Here is a 21,068-nt window from a genome sequence, read left to right as displayed (position 1 = left end):
ATTCTCTGCCTCTAACCCTATTACAGGGGCTGAGTCACTGGCTTACTGGTGTTCTTCCATGCCGTCCCTAGGAAGGGTGCGTCACTTGAGTGGGTTGAGTTACTGACGTGATCTTCCTGTCTGGGTTGGCGCCCCCCCTTGGGTTGTGCCGTGGCGGAGATCTTTGTGCGCTATACTCGCCTTGTCTCAGGATGGTAAGTAGGTGGTTGTGGCGGCTGTGCTTTGGCAAAGTGGGTGGGGTTATATCCTGCCTGTTTGGCCCTGTCCGGGGTATCGTTGGATGGGGCCACAGTGTCTCCTGACCCCTCCTGTCTCAGCCTCCAGTATTTATGCTGCAGTAGTTTATGTGTCGGGGGGCTAGGGTCAGTCTGTTATATATGGAGTACTTCTCCTGTCTTATCTGGTGTCCTGTGTGAATTTAAGTATGCTCTCTAATTCTCTCTCTCTTTCTTTCTTTCTTTCTTTCTTTCTTTCTTTCTTTCTTTCTTTCTTTCTTTCTTTCTTTCTTTCTTTCTTTCTTTCTTTCTCTCTCAGAGGACCTGAGCCCTAGGACCATGCCTCAGGACTACCTGGCCTGATAACTCCTTGCTGTCCCCAGTCCACCTGGCCTCTCTAGAGACAGCAGAATAACTCTCTAGAGACAGAAGAAGCGGTAGAGATACTCTGAATGTGATCGGCTACGAAAAGCCAACTAACATTTACTCCTGAGGTGTTGAGCTGTTGCACCCTCGACAACCACTGTGCTTATTATTATTTGACCCTGTTGGTCATCTATGATCACTTGAACATCTTAGCCATGTTCTGTTATAATCTCCACCCGGCACAGCCAGAAGAGAACTGGCCACCCCTCATAGCCTGGTTCCTCTCTAGGTTTCTTCCTAGGTTCTGGCCTTTCTAGGGAGTTTTTCCTAGCCACTGTTCTTTTACACCTGCATTGCTTGCTGTTTGGGGTTTTATGCTGGGTTTCTGTACAGCACTTTGAGATATCAGCTGATGTAAGAAGGCCTTAAAAATACATTTGATTTGATGTTAGGTTGATGGTGTTAGGTTGATGGTAATATTATAATGTTGTTCGATTGATGGTCTTAGATTGATGGTGTTAGGTTGATGGTTTTAAGTTGATGGTGTTAGGTTGATGGTGTTGAGATGATGGTACTATGATGATGGTGTTAGGATGATGTTGTTAGGTAGATGGTGTTAGGATGATGGTACTCGGATGATGGTGTTAGGACAATGTAATAGGAGTAGCAGAGAGGAGCAGAGGGAGACTTACGGGTTGCCATGTTTGAAGATGAACATGCTGTCAGGCGTGACAATATTGGCTGGGCTGGTCAACTGCTCCTCCTCTTTCTCAGGCTTGGACGCCTCCATGTCTTTACTGTTACCTGGAAGAGGTAGAGAATGTGGGTTTGCTGCTGTGCTCTGATTGTGGTACCATGCTGTGATATCAGAGATATCTCCAACCCCCAAGAGATGGAGGCTTTCATACAACAAGGCATTTCATATACCTCACAGCAGAACTATTTTTAATGTGAGTAGAGCACACTGAATGCACATATGTGATAGAATAAGGACACACTTGAAGGTGTTACCTGTGACGGGGGTGAGCTCTAGTGAAGACTGAACATTGGTCACCTCTATGTAGATACTGGAGCTCAGAGGGGACTTATCCTGGATCAGAGTGGTGGCGTTGTTACCAGTATCACTGTCTCTTGTCTGGCCCTCTGGGAGCTCCGGTACTGCAGCCTGAAATGGCTGAATGGGGGGTGGTTCTGACTGTGGACCCTCCTCCCTGTTCTGCAGCTCAGGACCCCCAGCCTGGTTAGGGTCACCCTGTCTGTGGAGGAGCAGAGGGACAAGGGACAACATCTTGGCTTGGAGTCTGGATTCACTGGGGATTTGTTGCATTTTGGGCACCCTGAAGTCTGATACATTGAACATAGCAGAAAACTGACTACTGAGAGTTTACTATACCAACAGAGTCTACAGAATACTATACAAACAGTCTACTATTTATTGAACTAATAGAACTAGCTGTACGTCAGTGTCAGTTCCTCCTCACCTGTGTTCAGCTTCTCTGGTCTCAGAAGGCTGGCTGGTCTCTCCTGTGTTACAGGCTATCCTCTCCTTGTCCTGTCGTTCCTCTGGGGTCTTTCTCTCCTTGCTGACAGAGCGACTGCTCCCCTCCCCCTGGGGTGAGTCCAGGCCTCTAGCCCCAACCTGGGCTTCGTGGTGCCCTGTGCCCCTTGGCCTCCTGATCCTCATCCCTGCCATGTCAGGGGTCAGGGTGTCACCAGCAGGAGGGCGGAACTTACGCACTGCTCTCTGCCTTCTCTCCCCATTTAACCTGGGGCTCCTGCGGCCATTGAGACCTGGGTGGCAGTGGTCGGTGTCATCAAGCTGGCCCTCTGGGCATGGCTCAGATTCAGTGGGCTCCGGAATGGACACAACTGTGGACGTGGGGAGGTCAGGCAGGGGACTGTCGATGGGTATGGGTGGCTCTGCTAAAGGGACGGACAAGGGGGGCTCAAGGACCCCCATGGACAGGGGTGGCTCCTCTAGAGTTTGGTCCATGGGCTTGGGGGGCTGAGCTGTGGAGGCCGTAGGATCAGCCGTGGGGTCAGCCAGCTTCAGGCTGCCTGTGGGTGTGCCTGTGGCTTTGAGGTTGTGGGGGCATCCAGGGGGCGCTTCCTGCTCCTCACTGGGGCTGCTGAAGAGGATCTCTCGGCTGGACATCTGCCGGTGCCTGCGCAGTTGGCTGGTTCTCTGCTCCCACACAGACATGGTCATCCGTCTTCTCCTCTCTCCCCTGGACATGAAAGAGTTAGAGGAATTCAATGGCGGGCAGGGGGGCCCCTCGGCGAGGCTCTCAGCCTCCTCCAGAGAGTAGGCAGGCCGGCTCCTGTGTATCGCTCTTTTCCTGTACAGGTAAGGTCTCCTCCTCCTGCTGAGAGAGAGGACAACAACACTGTCAGGATGAGCAGTAAGGGAGATAGCAACACAGTACTTGTCTAAAACAGTGATATACACTGAATGTTGTAAGCTCTACTTTTTATTTTAAACCAATTCCAAAATGTGTTAGAATTGTTTTTTAATTTATTTTACTTGCTTGTGTACAAATGTTTGTGAAATATACATTTATAAATAAAACATTTGTACAAAACCAGTGAGGAGTTGGAACACATTCAAGAAAAGGCAATCTAGTCTGATTTTCAAAGCTTGGTAAAACAAGATCCAGAATTTTAATTAAGCATTGATGAAAAACAATTCACTGGATCAATGAAGATGTTATGTAATAAATTAAGCAAAATGTAACTAGGAAGTTGTAATAACTATAATGAAAGTGGGAGATGTAGAAACCAGTGGAACTGATATTAAATGCAGAGCCAAGTACTGTAAGATTCTGGAAGTAAAACGAGGAATGTAATAAAATGAGAACAGAAGATTTACCCAGTTAAGAAAATCAGGCAGTTTGTTTTGAAATTGAAATGAACAGACAGTGTTAATACTTACTCGTACTTGTACTCTTGTGTGGTCCGTGTTATCAATAAGCGATTGGTTGAAAACAAGACATTAGTGCTTTTGTGAGCAGAGACAAAACAGGCCCTGAGACACAGTTCAAAACACATGACCAATTTCAATGGATCACTATTAGACTATAGTCTACTGCATTGTATTTCTGTACAGCCAAAATCATTCTTTTCTGTATTACCAAGTAGGAAAATCCTCTTAAATGATTCAACCAAATGAATATTGCCTAAATGTTTTGTATTGTGCCTCTAGCCAGGCAAAGCGCCACATGACAAACAGGATGGCAGCAGTATTAGATCAGAACAACATTAACATCAACAGGTGCAACATATAAAATATTCAGGAAGTTTGAAATGTTTAAGACATTCAGAGATACAGTATGGCACAGGAATAAAACACAGAAATGGCCTTCATTGGCACAAACAGAACAGAGACGGAGATCGTTTAGGCAAAGCAACCATATCAGTTTGCATTATGTGTGCAGCGCTCCTCTCCAAAGTTGTGCGAGGGTAACATTCTCATTGGTCATGCTGGTCAGAGAGACATGCACCCACCGCTCTCTACATTATCAGGAGTCTCAGACATGCTTCAACCTTTTTCACTTAGTCAACATCATCATCATCATCATGCTCTGAAGGTCAGTTGTGCAAGAGCCCCCGGAAGGAAGACAGTTACAGCATTTCACCCCAAACCACACTGACATGATGCAATGCTACCAAAGTTCAAAGTTTTCTCCAAACACAGATGCTGGAAAACCCTATGGTATTCAAATCTCATCAATGTGATTCGACAAGTGCCTGACCCTGAATATGTCATAAGGTACACTGCAAAACCCTGCACGTATATCTATGCCTCAACCTGCGTGAACCTAGATGAAAAACCAACAACTTCAAGATACTGAGGCAAAAATCCTGCAGTTTGATCTTTCCGCATAAGCAATTCATAGAACTGTTTATATTTGTATCACCACAGCTCTGCTAATCTTTACTCCTGCTGTACTAACGTATTGCCAACGAGAACTAATGCTGCACAGCATGAGACCAAAATGTTTCATTATGAAACATTTTTTATTATTTTCCCGTGCATGTGGTTTGAATGACCATGCAATATGCTGTTCATTTTCAACATGCGTACCATCTCTCTATGTTGCACCATGCCCATGTACATGCACTTCCACCAGACAGACTGGGTGTCAGACCATTCATATAGGAAATCAATACCGTGGGCTTTGATGAAATAACATAACATGACTCTTGTCACTTATAACCCAACATGGCATGTCTAGATGACTTCCTGACACTTGGTAATTCTTCTACTTATTCCAAAAACATAATGATTACAAAAAAATCAGTATTGTGAAAGTAAGGGTGACTAAGTACTGCAGTATATTTCTCTAATGGGAATGATATATTAATTTGGATGCCAGCAATGCTGTCTCTATGACAACGGTATAGGCTCATCCCTGCAGATCCTGGGAAGACTGCCGGTAGCCATGGTGACACACGGTTGAATTTAGAGCAAATTATAGAGGTACATGCTAAAGCAGACCTATAGACCTTATCAGGAAGGGCATATCAATACCTCTTTAGTTGTTCAGTTCAGTTGTTTCCAGTACATATTTTCAGCAATATAAACGTCATTATGAATGGCACTACGACTGTCTGGGGCTCCATTACAAGGCTCCAATTACAGTAGCCTGTGCCTCGATCAAACTGACTAAATCAACTATAATTTACCAGTAACACAAACTACACTAGGAACACCCGCTCATCCATTACATAGACTGACCAGGTGAATCCAGGTAAAAGCTATGATCCCTTATTGATGTCACCTGTTATATCCACTTCAATCAGTGTAGATGAAGGGGAGGAGACAGGTTAAAGAAGGATTTTTAAGCCTTAAGACAATTGAGACGGATTGTGTATGTGTGCCATTCAGAGGATGAATGGGCAAGACTAAATATTTAAGGGCCTTTAAACAGGGTATGGTAGTAGGTTAGGGGTGGCAGGGTAGCCTAGTGGTTAGAGTGTTGGGCTAATAACCGAAAGGTTGCAAGTTCGAATCCCTGAGCTGGCAATGTACAAATCTGCTGTTCTGTCACCCTCAACAACTCCCTTCCTTTAGTGTTGTCTGTGCTGCAGCAATAGCCTCTGGTGGGATTACACAGTGTTAGTACGGTTAGTTAGCAGTCTATTAGAGTCCTGAGGGAGACAGAGAGGAAGGGGAACAGGCAGCAGGGGTACACACACCACTTACTGTGATGACATCAGGGAAGACATGGCCCCAACTTCCTTGGCTTTTTGGAGAGTATGTTTCTGATTGAAAGCAGCCTCTTCGTCCTCTTCGTCCTAGATATAAGATTGCATAGAACAGAATAAATAATCACAGATGCTGTTGAGAGCAGGTATCATCTTCAATTATGGGAAGACTAGTGAATTGTTGAAAGGAGATTTTTTACCTTGGTTAGTTCCTGGGCATTAGCCAGATTGTCCACAGCAATGGCCAAGAAGACATTCAGCAGTGTGTCTGGTCGCACTCATGTCAAGGACCTACATGTCTGATCTACAAAATCCACACATCAGACATGTAATCTAATCATACTGACAGTGTGAAAAGTGATTTGCTAGCTGAGAAAGGATACAGTTACCAAAGAGTGTGAGCACAATGAAGTATATGGAGGACCACATTCCTGACTTCACTCCTCCCTGGGAGCGGATCCCATTGTACATCACCTCATTCCAGTCTTCTCCTGTCAGGATCTAGATATACAGTGCCTAGTGAAAGTCTACACACCCCTTGCACAGTCTTCAGAGTTTTCTGCCTTAAAAACAGATTACATTTGGGTTTTTTCATACAGATCTACACAACCTACTCCACATTTTCAAAGTGAAAGAAGGTTACAAAACATTTGCCAAATTAATAAATAAACAAAAAAGCTAAGATGTCTTGATTGCGCATGTCTTGGCACCCCAGAGTTAATACTTGGTGGAAGCACCTTTGGCAGCCATTACAGTTGTTAATCATTTTGAATAAGATTCTACCAACCTCTTAGGGGAACATATAGTGCATTCGGAAGGTTGTCAGACGTCTTGACTTATCCCACATTTTGTTATGTTACAGACTTATTCTAAAATTGATTAAATTAATATTTTTCCTCATCAATCTACACACAATACTGTCAGACCCTGATCTGATTCACCTGTCACCTGATTGTCTCCACCCTACTCCAGGTGTCGCCCATCTTCCCCACTATCCCTTGTGTATTTATACCTGTGTTCTCTGTTTGTCTGTTGCCAGTTCGTTTTGTTTTGTCAAGCCTACCAGCGGTTTTCACTCTGCTCCTGTCTCTCGATTGTTCCTGTTTCCTAGTTTCCCCGCTGTTGACCATTCTGCCTGCCCTGACCCTGAGCATGCCTGTCCTGACCCTGAGCCTGCCTGCCATCTTGTACCTTTTCCCTGCTTTTTGCCTGCCCCTGTTGGATTAATAAACTGTTGTTACTTCGACGTTGTCTGCATCTAGGTCTTACCTGAAACATGATAGTACGAACTGGCCATGACTGACCAGCAGACTCGGACCAGCTGCGCAAAGCCATCTTCACCCAAGGAGCCACCATTGATAGGCACAAGGAATTGCTTCGTGGCCTTATGGAGGGGGTCCACACCTTGGCCGAACGTCATGACTTGGCGTTGGACATTTTGCTGGAGCAACTCCGCAGGTTGGCTGAGAGGCAGCCTACTATGACTGTAACCTCACAGCCCCTCAGTAACTCAGCTGTTAGCAGCGTCGCCTCACTGGTCACTCCGCCTTCCCGGGAGCCTATTCGGGCACCTGTCGGGCGTTTCTAGCTCAGTGTGCCCTCATCTTCGAGCTTCTGCCCTCCTCTTTACCCTCGGACCGCTCTAAGATAGCGTACCTTATCATGCTGATGTCCGGGTTGGCGCTCACCTGGGCTAGAGCTGTATGGTGCAACAGCTGGCCATATGCATCAGTCTGGATGAATTTGTTTGGAGAGGTCAAGAAGGTGTTTGATGCCCCATTCTCCGGGAGAGAGGCGGCCCGGAAGCTACTCCAGCTTCGGCAGGACTCCCGCAGGACTCTAGCACTACTCTGCCCAGGGGATGACTGTACTCTCTGTCAGGACCAGAGACCAAGGCGATGGAGACCTACATTGGGGACTCCCTCGCTGCAGGATTCATCCGTCCTTCTTCCTCTCCCGCTGGCGAAGGGTTCTTCTTTGTGGAGAAGAAGGACAAGACCCTGTGCCCGTGCATTGACTACCAGGATCACAATGACATAAAGGTGAATACCCGCTACCCCTCATCTCCTTGGCCTTCGACCCGCTCCAGGGGGACACTGTGTTTTCCAAGTTGGATCTACGGAACGCCTACCATCTGGTGCAGATACAGGAAGGGGACTAGTGGAAGACCGCCTTCAACATGGCCAGCAGTCACTACGAGTTTCTGGTCATGCCATTTGGCCTTACCAACGCCCCTGCTGTGTTCCAGACTCTAGTTAACAATGTTCTCCCGCTCCACCCAAGAACCAGTGCTCCATGTCCGACAGGTTTTCCAACGCCTCCTGGAGAACCAGCTGTTTGTAAAAGCAGAGAAGTGCGAGTTCCATCCTCCTTTTTCTGGGTTACATCATTGCTGCAGGGAATTTACAAATGGATCCCGGGAAGGTGAGAGCGGTGGTGGATTGGCCCCAGCCTACTTCTCCCCTGTCAGCACTCACCTCGCCCAAGGTTCTGTTCATGTGGTCTCCAGCTGCTGACCGGGTGTTCCGGAACCTCAAACATCACTTCACCACAGCTCCCATCTTGGTTCATCCTGACCCATTCCGTCAGTTCTTGGTGGAGGCCAATGCTTCGGATGTCGGTGTGGGGGATATAATGTCCCAGCGTTCTGCCCTGGACCTCAAGCTACATCCCTGCTCCTTCTTTTTCCATTGCCTCAATGCCATGGAGAAGAACTGCGATGTGGGGAATCGTGAGCTTCTCGCGGTGAAGATGGCATTGGAGGAATGGAGGAACCGGTTGGAGGGTGAGGGACGGCCGTTCAATGCGTGGACCGACCACAAGAACCTGGAGTATCTCCGCACCGCCAAGCGCCTCAATTCCAGCCAGGCTAGATGGGCCCTGCTGTTCACATGGTTCAACTTCTCCCTCTCTTACCGGCCGGGATCCAATAATGTCAAGCCGGATGCGCTGATAAATGGATGTTCATTCCTGACGCCGTCCTGGAGTGGGCCCACTCCTCCAGGCTTGCCTGACACCTGGGCTCCCGTTGGACCCTGGCTTTTGTGCGACAACGCTTTTGGTGGCCTACCATGGTCCCTGATGTGTCTGCATAGAACAAGACTCCTCTGCAAGCTCCAGCTGGTCTCCTCCAACCTCTGCCTGTTCCTCACCGTCCCTGGTCTCACATCTCCCTGGACTTTGTCATGGTCTTCACCCATCTGATGGCAACACCGCCGTCCTGACCATGGTGCATCGGTTTTCCAAATCCACCCACTTCCTTCCTCTCCCCAAACTACCCTCTGCCAAAGAGATTGCCCAGCTCATGGTGCAGCATGTCTTCCAGACCTATTGTCTACCAGTAGACATGGTCTCTGACCGGGGTCCTCAGTTCTTGCCCCAGTTCTGGAAGTCATTCCGCACCCTCATTGGGTCATCGGCCAGCCTGTCCTCTCGGTTCCACCCCCGTCCAACAGCCAGTCGGAGCGAGCCAACCAGGAACTAGAGACTACTCTGTGCTGCCTGGTCTCCACCAACCCCATCACCTGGAGCCAGCAGCTTGTGTGGGTCGAATACGCCCGCAACACCCTTCCCTGCTCTGCCACTGGCCTATCACCTTTTGAATGTTCTCTGGGGTATCAGCCCCCGCACTTCACTGAGCAGGAAGTAGAGGTCAGCATAAATTCTGCCCAGATGTTTGTCCACCGCTGTCGTCATACCTGGAGGAGAGCCCGGTCGGTCCTCCTCAAGACCACCTCCAGGTATCGACGACAAGTAGATTGCCACTGGACCCTGGCTCCCCGGTATCGGCTAGGGCAGAAGGTATGGCTGTACACATGGTTTATCGGCCCATTTCCCATCTCCAAAGTCATTAGCCCCTCTGCTGTTCATCTTCTGTTGCCCCTGTTGCCCCTGTTGCCCCTGTTGCCCCGTTTGTCGTGCCTTCTTCACGGCTGTCTTGGTATGTTCGGACCATGATAGTTCGTTGGTGATCTGGACACCAAGGAACTTGAGGAATCTGGACACCAAGGAACTTGTCTGGACTGCCCTTTTCCTGTAGTCCACAAACATCTCCTTTGTCTTGCTCACATTGAGGCAGAGGTTATTGTCCTGGCACCACACTGCCAGTTCTCTGACCTCCTCCCTATAGGCCGTCTCATCATTGTCGGTGATCAGGCCTACCACTGTTGTTTCGCCAGCAAACTTGGAGTCGTGTTTGGCCACACAGTCGTGGGTGAACAGGGAATGCAGGAGGGGACTAAATACACACCCCTGAGGGGCCCCAGTGTTAAGGATCAGCGTGGCAGACGTGTTGTTACCTACTCTTACCTTCGTTACCTTCGCTTCCTTGGGCACAGGGACTATGGTGGTCTGCTTGAAACATGTAGGTATTACAGACTCGGTCAGGGAGAGGTTGAAAATGTCAGTGAAGACACTTGACAGTTGATCTGCGCATGCTTTGAGTACAAGTACTGGTAATCCGTCTGGCCCAGCGGCTTTGTGAATGTTGACCTGTTTAAAGGTTTTGTTTATATTGGCTACCGAGAGAGTTATCACACAGTCATCCAGAACAGCTGGTGCTCTCGTGCATGCTTCAGTGTTGCTTGCCTCAAAGCGAGCATAAAAAGCATTTAGCTCGTCTGGTAGGCTCGCGTCATTGGGCAGCTTGCATCTGGGTTTCCCTTTGTAGTCCGTAATAGTTTTCAAGCCCTGCCACATCCGATGAGCATCAGAGCCGGTGTAGTAGGATTCAATATTAATCCTATATTGACGCTTTGCTTGTTTGATGGTTTGTCTGAGGGAATAGCATTTCTTATTAGTGTCCAGATTAGTCACCCGCTCCTTGAAAGCGGCAGCTCTTGCCTTTAGCTCGATGCGGATGTTACCTGTAGTCCATGGCTCTGGTTGGGAGTGTACGTACAGTCACTGTGGGGACGACGTCATCGATGCACTTATTGATGAAGCCGATGACTGAGGTGGTGTATTCCTCAATGCCATTGGATGAATCCCGGAACATATGCTAGTCGGTGCTAGCAAAACAGTCCTGTAGTGTAGCATCCGCGACATCTGACCACTTCCGTATTGAGCGAGTCACTGGTACATCCTGCTTTAGTTTTTGCTTGAAAGCAGGAATCAGGAGGATAGAATTGTGGTCAGATTTGCCAAATGGAGGGCGGGGGAGAGCCTTGTATGCATCTCTGTGTGTGGAGTAAAGGTGGTCTAGGATTTTTTTTCCCACTGTTTGCACATATGACATGCTGTTAAAAATGTGGTAAAACTGATTTAAGTTTGCCTGCATTAAAGTCCCCGGCACAAGGAGCGCCGCTTCTGGGTGAGCATTTTCTTCTTTGCTTATGGCCTTATAGAGTTGGCTAAGAGCGGTCTTAGTGCCAGCTTCGCTTTGTGGTGGTAAATAGACGGCTATGAATAATAGAGATGAGAACTCTCTTGGTAGATAGTGTGGCCGACAGCTTATCATAAGGTACTCTACCTCAGGCGAGCAATACCTCAAGACTTCTTTAATATTAGACATCACGCACCAGCCGTTACTGACAAAAAGACACACACCCCCACCCCTCGTCTTCCTCGAGGTAGGGTCTCTGTTCTGCCGGAGCATGGAAAATCTCACCAGCTCTATATTGGCCGTTTCTTCTTTCAGGTACGTCTCGGTGAAACATAAGATGTTACAGTTTTTAATGTCCCGTTGGTAGGATAATCTTAATAGTAGGTCATCAATTTTACTTTCTAACGATTGCACGTTAGCAAGGAGAATGGAAAGCATTGTGAGTTTACTCGCTCGTCTCCGGCTTCTCAGAACGATCCCCGATCTGCGTCCCCTTTTCCAGTGTCTTTTCTTTACGCAAAAGGCGTGGATCTGGGCCTATTCCAGTGAAAGCAGGATATCCTTCTCGAAGGACTCGTTAAAGGAAAAAGTTTCTTCCAGTCCGGTGAGCAATCGCTTTTCTGATGTCCAGAAGTTATTTTCGTCCATAAGAGCGGTAGCAGCAACATTATGTACACAATAAGTGAAAAAAGAAGTTACACAAAATGCAAAAAAAAAAGAACAAAATTGCACAATTGTTTGGGAGAATGTAAAACGTCAGCTATGTTCTTCGGCGCCATCTTGTGCAAGGTTGGTAGAGTTGTGCAAGGTTGGTAGAATCTTATTAAAAATGATTCATAGCTGTAATGGCTGCCAAAGGTGCTTCCACCAAGTTTTAACTCTGGGGTGTGAAGACACACAATCAATACATGTACATTTTTTACATTTTAGGACAGCAAAATGTTAAGATTGTGCAAGGGGTGTGTAGAATTTCACTAGCGACTGGAAATACCACATACTGTATCACAGGATTCTCTCACAAGCTACAGAGTAGATCATCTGTAAATTCATGACAATCCAAATATTTATATGGACTCTAAGATTTCCACATGCAAAGCTTTGTTACCTTAATCAAAAACACAAAACTTTACTCAATCAAAACAATTGAATTGAGCCAGACCTGAAAGACAGTCATGATGGCAGCAGGAAATGTGTCAAAGTTTGTAGGAGTGTAGTCTTCAAAGATGAACCTGCATAGAAGGATGAGGACAGAGAGGACATCGAGTTGAGCCAGGATTTTAAAATATTTTTTTCCCAGAGAGAGAGAAAACATTTTCCTTTTCTCGGTAATAGAGGGGGGACTTTTTCCCCCAAAGTCTGTTTTCTTTTCTGTACTCCAGTGACCAGGCAACATACGTCTCTGGCATGCACTGCATTCATTGAAGTGACAGTTTCACAGAAATTGTCCTTTATCCGTGGGAACATAGCGGCACAACAGCTAAGACTTGATGTGTGACAGAATCTTCTTGGGAAAGACTGAGCCCTGTCAGGGTGTTTTTACATTGCCACATGGGATGAAAATGTCCTCTGTAATATCAAATGTCACAAGGAGAAGGTCATGGTGACACAAATCAAACAATCAGTTGTACTACATCCACTTTGATTACATTGACTGCCAGTGTCCATCATAGTTTGTGATGAGATCTGACAGACGGGCAGTAGTAGTTCGTCCTTGTGTCTATGGTACAGTACCTGCCACCGAATAGCTGCATGCCCAGCAGAGCAAAGACCAGGATGAAGAGGAAGAGGAGGAAGATGAGGCTGATGATGGACTTCATAGAATTCATCAGGGATACCACCAGGTTCCTCAGCGACGCCCAGTACCTGTCAATCACAACCAACCGGGGGCGGGATTGGGTGCATTTGAATTCCGTCTAAATAAGAGACAAATTGCTAAATTAACCGTGTCTAAATGTTGCTATTGTGAATGTTTTCAATTATTTGTAGCCAGCCTGGATATGAACATACGTATCTGCATATCCTATCCCTAGCAGGAGGCTACAAATATCACACTGACGTGACACCCAGCATCTTCATAATCTAGGACATTGATAGCTAGGTGCCAGTGCATTGCCTCATTGCATACTGCAGGAAGAATGTTAGAAACCAATGAGGAGGCCTTGGACTAACTTGGTGATCTTGAATATCCTCAGCAGACGGAGAGCGCGCAGCACACTGATGCCGAAGGACATGTCAGGCCTGAAGAACCCCCACATCACCTCAAAGATGCTGCCCACTATCACCTGTCAACAGAGCCATAAACAACATAGTCACCAGAAGTACCAGCACACCAACAGCAGCCTTTAACATACAGTAAGTCTACAGAGAGACAAAGATGAAGGATGTCCGTTCACAGCTGAGTGCAGAGGTGACAGAAACAGTACAGGGACATTTACTACACTTCATTAACTAAGTTACACCCATCAGTGTCACTTTCATTAAAAAGTCTTTAAAGGTGCAATTCGTTGTTGAAAAATTAACAAAGCAGACACCCCACATCGGTTTTGGCAAAAATTCTGAGGGATGGGTCTGGAGAAATGTAGCCACTCATTCAAAGACAGAGCGACTGATGCAAGGACTGACCATCCAAGATGTCACAATTCTTGTTTTAAGCACATTTTGAGGATATACAGTGTTTTTTTATATGTACAATGTTTACAAACGGAGTAAAAAAGTTTATATATTCGGTTCTGATGGGGTACAACAGTTGAACTAAGCTCATGTAGCATTTATAATCATCAAGAATCAATGAGTATATATAATGAATTTATAAGTCTTAAAATGGAAGCAACAACTGCGGATTGCCCCTTTAAGTCACTGTCCAATGTTTTAAGTAAAGCATTTCCTCTCACTCCCTCGTACTGGGGGCAATGTTATAATCTATAGTATGTCCCTGTCTTTCCATCTGGCATGGTGTCTCCATGTTGGTTAGAGATGAGGCAGAAAAATAAAGGGACTCACGCCGCAGTCGAAGCGGTTGAAGGCGGAGTGGAAGTAGAGTCTGGGTCCCAGGCTGTACATCTTTAAACACATCTCAGTGAGAAACAGACCCAGGAAGAGAAACTCTGCATAGTCTGAAATGCAGACAACAACAGCAACAACAACACTCATAAACACAGCAGAAAACAATCATCTCAAAGATTAATGTCACTCGACTTGATTTATTTTGGATGGAGATGATGGTATGTACCTGTGTGTGTGTGTGTGTGTGTGTGTGTGTGTGTGTGTGTGTGTGACTTACAGAGGAACACAGACAGCCAGTGGGGCTGGTTGTGATGGACGATGGCCACACAGAGTGTGTTGAGGGCCACCAGGCCCAGTACAGTCCAGTAGAAGGTGTGTGTCTTCACCATGCGGCGGATAGAGATACGCAACAGACGCTCCTTCCGCTTGAAATAAGCCGTGGGTCCTCTCTTAGCACTCCTGATGCTGGCTCTGGTCATCGGGATGCCTGGAAGGGACAGCCCATTTAAGATCATTACTAAAATCCCCCTAGTAGTGCAATCACAAATAGACAGTATATTTTAGATTTCTCCTCTGTCAAATGTTTAACTTGCACAATAGATACAATTTCTCCAACAGGAAAACAAAGAGCCAAAGGCCTTCTCGTCCATTTAGCTTCGCAACTGACTATAACATGTAATGATGGCTGGAACTGATGAGCTGCTATTTCCAGTCTTATTCCCAATACGACAATGACAATCTCCTCTGTAATTACAGAGTCTAATACGGAGGGGGTGCCTGTTGCCTGATGGCAGATCATTCAACCATTTGGGATGTTAGCTACAACATACTGCTTTTTTCAGTGGCTTCACACACACACTCACCCACAGAAGAGATGTCACCGTACTGCTCCTCCTCTGGGCCCCGATGGACAGCATCCACCCCTCTCCTCTTGATGGTGGTCCTCTTCAGCACTGCAGCCAAAGGTTTCACATTGTCACCCCGCAGAAAGCCCACACAAAACACAACGTTTCTGACACTCCAAACATGTCATGAGACACACAAGATCATGAGGGCATTACTAACAAGAAGAGAATGGTGAAAATAATAAATGCATTTACATGCCACTGTGTTTGGTGCTTTGGGTATTGTAAAACAAGAGTACAAACATATACATTTAGTAGACATGTGCAACAGATTACAGCAACATGGTGTTATTAAAATATGCATCTATTGTTATTACTGTATGATGAACCCAACTTAACTTCAACTAATCGTTGTTGTTGTTGGTTCTATTATCTGGGCTATAACCCACACTCACATTAAGTTTGAGACAATATCATACCATAAGCATTCTAAAGAGCTGTATTGATACACACATATAATTGTATATGTGCCTGATGCGGAAATAACCATTAATTATCAGGGTAAGTTGAACTCTTCCTCCAGCCAACCCTCGTACACCCCCACCACCTTTTGGTTAGAATCTCATTTATTTATTAATATTTACCTAGACTTTCTCCCTTTTAATAAGCCAGTGAACCAATAGTGTTTGCACGAGGCACACACTGGCTGACACCCAGACATTTCATTTTAGTTGCTATGGCAACACTGGCGCACTCTCTCAAAGCTATTACATCTTCTGAATTTGTTTCCACTGGAACAGCTGGAACTTTTTACGGCTACTTTTGGTTCGCTTGTGCCAAATTAAATGTTTGAAGTTCAGAATGACTCGTGGTTTATTTGTAAGTGTGGTTTGTGGAACAATAGCTGGCTTTATTTAAATGTTCATGTCAGACTGAGTTGTTGAAAAGGAACAAAAGGTGGCAAGTAAGTGTAGAATAGAAGTTGTTCCTCACCATGGTTACCGCCTGTATTCCATTCAGACAGCCTCTTGGGAGCTGTCAATCAACATTTAATAAAAACGATTTGTTTGTTTGTTTGTTGGGGGGGAAAAAATCATGCTTCACTTGATAGAGTCATAGCTTTGTGCAAGGGTTTGTCTTGTAGGTTTAAAAGTCCATATTGATATTGAGGTAGCAGAGATTATTATTTTGGGGGTACAGCATGGTCCTCAATAATCCTAACCAAAGTTGTTTTTGAAGTGCACCACATCAGAAGCAACAACAATGGTATTTTAGACATAGCTATTCTTGTGAAGATTTGCTTCTAAATATGTCTTTGGAATAGATATACAGTACCAGTCAAAAGTTTGGACACACCTACTCATTCAATGGTTTTTATTTATTTGTACTATTTCCTACATTGCAGAATAATAGTGAAGACATCAAAACGATGAAATAACACATATGGAATCATGTAGTAACCAAAAAAGTGTTAAACAAATCAAAAGATATTTTATATTTGAGATTCTTCAAAGTAGCTACCCTTTGTCTTGATGCAGCTTTGCATAGTTTTGATGTCTGCAATATTATTATACAATGTATTTATAATCTTCAAGAATTGTGCAAACTCTTGGCATTCTCTCAACCAACTTCACCTGGAATGCTTTTCCAACAGTCGTGCTTTTCCAACAGTCGTGAAGGAGTTCCCACATAAGCTGAGCACTTGTTGGTTGCTTTTCCTTCACTCTGCGGTCCAACTAATCCCAAACCATCTCAACTGAGTTGAGGTTGGGTGATTGTGGAGGCCAGGTCATCTGATGCAGCACTCCATCACTCTCCTTCTCGGTAAAATAGCCCTTACACAGCCTGAAGGTGTGTAAGGGCTACAAATGATTGTTCCACTAAGTGCAAACCAGATGGGATGGTGTATCACTGAAGAATGCTGTAGTAGCCATGCTGGTTAAGTGTGCCTTGAATTATAGACAAATCACAGACAGTGTCACCAGCAAATCACCCCCACACCATCACACCTCCTCCTCCATGCTTCACGTTGGGAACCACACATGGGGAGATCATCCGTTCATCAACTCTGCGTTTCACAAAGAACCAAAAATCGCTAAATTTGACTCATCAGACCAAAGGACAGATTTCCATCGGTCTAATGTCAATTGCTCATGTTTCTTGGTCCAAGCAATTATCTTCCTCTTATCGGTTTCCTTTAGTAGTGGTTTCCTTGCAGCAATTTGACCATGAAGGCCTGATTCACGCAGTCTCCTCTGAACAGTTGATGTTGAGATGTGTCTGTTCCTTGAACTCTGTGAAGCATTTATTTGGGCTGCAATTTCTGAGGCTGGTAACTCTAATGCACGTATCCTCTGCAGCAGATGTAACTCTGGGTCTTCCTTTCCTGTGGCGGTCCTCATGAGAGCCAGTTTCATCATAGCACTTGATGGTTTTTGTGACTGCACTTGAAGAAACTTTCAAAATTCTTGACATTTTCCAGATTGACTGACCTTCATGTCTTAAAGTAATTATGGACTGTTGTTTCTCTTTGCTTATTTAAGCTGTTCTTACCATAATATGGACTTGGTCTTTTACCAAATAGGGCTATCTTCTGTATACCACCCCAACCTTGTCACAACACAACTGATTGGCTCAAACGCATTAAGAAGGAAATAAATTCCACAGATAAACTTTTAAGAAGGCACACCTGTTAATTGAAATGCATTCCAGGTGACTATCTCATGAAGCTGGTTGAGAGAATTGCACATATGGAATCAGCAAGGCAAATGGTGGCTACCAATACGTTTTTGGTTACTACATGATTCCATATGTGTTATTTCATAGTTTTGATGTCTTCACTATTATTCTACAATGTAGAAAATAGTAAAAATAAAGAAAAACCCTTGAATGAGTTGGTTAGTCCAAACTTTTGACTGGTACTGTATATCGTGAGTACACACAAGCCCAGATATATTACAAAAACAGGATAGCACACACGTTTAAGAGTATTGCGAGACAAAACTGCTCAAAGTAGTTACACTGTCATGAGAAAGTGTTAGTAAATTACTTTCACAGAGTCAACCAAACAGATTGTACTGTAAGTTCCAATACTCAATGAGACATAATGTATACATATCAGGCCTCAGGAGAGACTGAAATTAACAGTGAGAATCAAAACACCTACTTTTCCTCGCTAGCACTTACCTAAGTAAAATAATGTGTGGTTATCCACAGTGGGGCAAAAAAGTATTTAGTCAGCCACCAATTGTGCAAGTTTTCCCACTTAAAAAGATGAGAGAGGCCTGTAATTTTCATCATAGGTACACTTCAACTATGACAGACAAAATGAGGAAAAAAAATCCAGAAAATCACATCTACAAACAAGCAGGATTTCTGGCTCTCACAGACCTGTAACTTCTTCTTTAAGAGGCTTCTCTGTCCTCCACTCGTTACCTGTATTAATGGCACCTGTTTGAACTTGTTATCAGTATAAAAGACACCTGTCCACAACCTCAAACAGTCACACTCCAAACTCCACTATGGCCAAGACCAAATAGCTGTCAAAGGACGCCAGAAACAAAATTGTAGACCTGCACAAGGCTGGGAAGACTGAATCTGCAATAGGAAAGCAGCTTGGTTTGAAGAAATCAACTGTGGGAGCAATTATTAGGAAATAGAAGACATACAAGACCACTGATCATTTCCCTCGATCCATGCAAGATCTCACCCCGTGGGGTCAAAATCATCACAAGAACGGTGAGCCAAAATCCCAGAACAAAGCCTACCATCACTAACACACTACACCGCCAGGGACTCAAATCCTGCAGTGCCAGACGTGTCCCCCTGCTTAAGCCAGTACATGTCCAGGCCCGTCTGAAGTTTGCTAGAGAGCATTTGGATGATCCAGAAGAAGATTGGGAGAATGCCATATGGTCAGATGAAACCAAAATATAACTTTTTGGTAAAAACTCAACTCGTCGTGTTAAGAGGACAAAGAATGCTGAGTTGCATCCAAAGAACACCATACCTACTGTGAAGCATGGGGGTGGAAACATCATGCTTTGGGGCTGTTTTTCTGCAAAGGGACCAGGACGACTGATACGTGTAAAAGAAAAAATGAATGGGGCCTTGTATCGTGAGATTTTGAGTGAAAACCTTTCATCAGCAAGGGCATTGAAGATGAAACGTGGCTGGGTCTTTCAGCATGACAATGATCCCAAACACACCGCCTGGACAACGAAGGAGTGGCTTCGTAAGAAGCATTTCAAGGTCCTGGAGTGGCCTAACCAGTCTCCAGATCTCAACCCCATAGAAAATCTTTGGAGGGAGTTGAAAGTCCGTGTTGCCCAGCAACAGCCCCAAAACATCACTGCTCTAGAGGAGATCTGCATGGAGTAATGGGCCAAAATACCAGCAACAGTGTGTGAAAACCTTGTGAAGACTTACAGAAAACGTTTGACACCTGTCATTGCCAACAAAGGGTATATAACAAAGTATTGAGATACATTTTATTTATTGACCAAATACTTATTTTCCACCATAATTTGCAAATAAATTCATAAAAAAATCCTACAATGTGATTTTCAGGATTTTTTTTCTTCTCATTTTGTCTGTCATTGAAAATTACAGGCCTCTCTCATCTTTTTAAGTGGGAGAACTTGCACAATTGCTGGCTGACTAAATACTTTTTTGCCCCACTGTATGTATCATGCACAGCGCATGATACATACAGGGTAATATATAGGGTAATATGATATTATTAAATTACAAATAACAATTACAATTTTCTACAAATGATATGTTTCAGTCTCGGCCAATGTTTTAGTTATGCTTGCAGTGTGTGGTTGTCTTAGAGGACAGGCAGATGAGAAATATTCTCATGGTAGACAGTCATGTGTACTAAACAGAATGCCAATAATCCAGTACAGACAGATAAACTGTAAACTAATGCAGGGGTCTAAAGACAATATAACCAATGGGGCCATCTTTCCATTCTTACCATCAAGAGCAGAAGGTCCTAAATTCTTATTCTCCTCCGCAAGCATCACCTCTTCTGCAAAGCAGACCCAACAATGAAGTCTGATTCATACAGTATGAAAGTAAATATCAAGGACATTTCTGAGGTAACCTTTTAAAAGCATGACATGTATTGGGTCTATAGTGTAATACAGACAGTGGTTTCAGTACCTGCTCTGTCGATCCAGGCTCGGTAGCCATTGAGTTCCCGCTCAATTTGCTGTTGCCTCCGGAGCTTCATGAAAGCCCTGCGGTTTTCCACCCTCTCCCTCTCCTTGGCAAACTCCCTGCAAGCCAAACACAACAGCAGATAATGACTGTTCTGGGACCTGCTGTTCAGCGCTTATTCTTCTCTGCATCATTCAGACACCATGGGAGAGAAGTAGTGTGGAGGGGGGAGACTCTAACCTTGTCTCCTTCCCATGCAGTTAATTAGAGCATATTGTGCATTCACCTTTTGAAAAAAAAAAACATGAACTTGTACAGACGGTAACAGAGTGTATAACATACATGTCAGCCACCCCGGCACAATGTGGCGGTGCCACAGTGCTGCTGTAATGTTAAGTTGGACTCACCCTGAGAGAACTCCCAAAACCAGGTTCAGCACGAAGAAGGAGCCGATGATTATCAGAGGGATGAAGTACATGCAGTTCCACGTGGGGCCTAAGGCATCGTTGGTCTGTAGAGATAAAAAAAAACAGCAGACAATAACAAGGAGCTATTGAATCCAGGAGAAAGCACTGTGTTGTTATACTACATACCAACACAAAAAATGGAGCCCCACATTGTTGTACTGCACCTGAGACCCATGATTATAAATCATGTTTTGACATCATCATCAATGCATGATTTGTGCATAGTGCAAGTTACAGTCCTGTCTCAAGACAAGATTGAGCCCAATATGGACATGCATGTCTCTGGCTCTGTTCCATCCTACAGTCAGAGTTTATTCATCCATTAGTGAGAGTGGGACGCCATGAGAGAGGAGCCAGAGGGAATCCCCCTGAAGCGTTGAGGCAGTGCAGAGCTGCAGACGGAGCCGTAAACAGTCTGGGCTCCAGATACCTTCCACACACACAAAAATGTATAATATCGGCACAAATACCACAA

At 45.0% G+C, this 21,068-nt stretch overlaps 1 protein-coding gene across 3 annotated transcripts in view; it reads right to left on the bottom strand.

Annotated features, from left to right (window-relative positions):
• Window positions 1–21,068, bottom strand: part of LOC109902983 (voltage-dependent R-type calcium channel subunit alpha-1E) — a 105,438-nt gene that overhangs the window by 27,872 nt on the left and 56,498 nt on the right. For 2 of the 3 annotated variants that reach the window (XM_031785977.1, XM_031785976.1), the window contains exons 6-20: window positions 20,534–20,637; window positions 20,130–20,245; window positions 19,942–19,995; window positions 14,979–15,068; window positions 14,393–14,602; window positions 14,113–14,225; window positions 13,282–13,394; window positions 12,844–12,975; window positions 12,272–12,341; window positions 6,173–6,290; window positions 5,990–6,057; window positions 5,788–5,879; window positions 2,063–2,947; window positions 1,593–1,837; window positions 1,274–1,385 (exon numbers count right to left, since the gene is read on the bottom strand). In XM_031785977.1, the coding sequence (XP_031641837.1) occupies window positions 1,274–1,385; window positions 1,593–1,837; window positions 2,063–2,947; window positions 5,788–5,879; window positions 5,990–6,057; window positions 6,173–6,290; window positions 12,272–12,341; window positions 12,844–12,975; window positions 13,282–13,394; window positions 14,113–14,225; window positions 14,393–14,602; window positions 14,979–15,068; window positions 19,942–19,995; window positions 20,130–20,245; window positions 20,534–20,637 (2,522 nt within the window). The remainder of the gene's footprint in view (window positions 1–1,273; window positions 1,386–1,592; window positions 1,838–2,062; window positions 2,948–5,787; window positions 5,880–5,989; window positions 6,058–6,172; window positions 6,291–12,271; window positions 12,342–12,843; window positions 12,976–13,281; window positions 13,395–14,112; window positions 14,226–14,392; window positions 14,603–14,978; window positions 15,069–19,941; window positions 19,996–20,129; window positions 20,246–20,533; window positions 20,638–21,068) is intronic. The other variant, XM_031785978.1, reaches the window with a different exon arrangement.

Source organism: Oncorhynchus kisutch, linkage group LG13, assembly GCF_002021735.2.
Source record: "Oncorhynchus kisutch isolate 150728-3 linkage group LG13, Okis_V2, whole genome shotgun sequence".
Lineage (NCBI taxonomy): Eukaryota > Metazoa > Chordata > Actinopteri > Salmoniformes > Salmonidae > Oncorhynchus > Oncorhynchus kisutch.
Note: the sequence above shows the minus strand (reverse complement) of the source record. Positions and strands in the feature narration are given on the sequence as shown.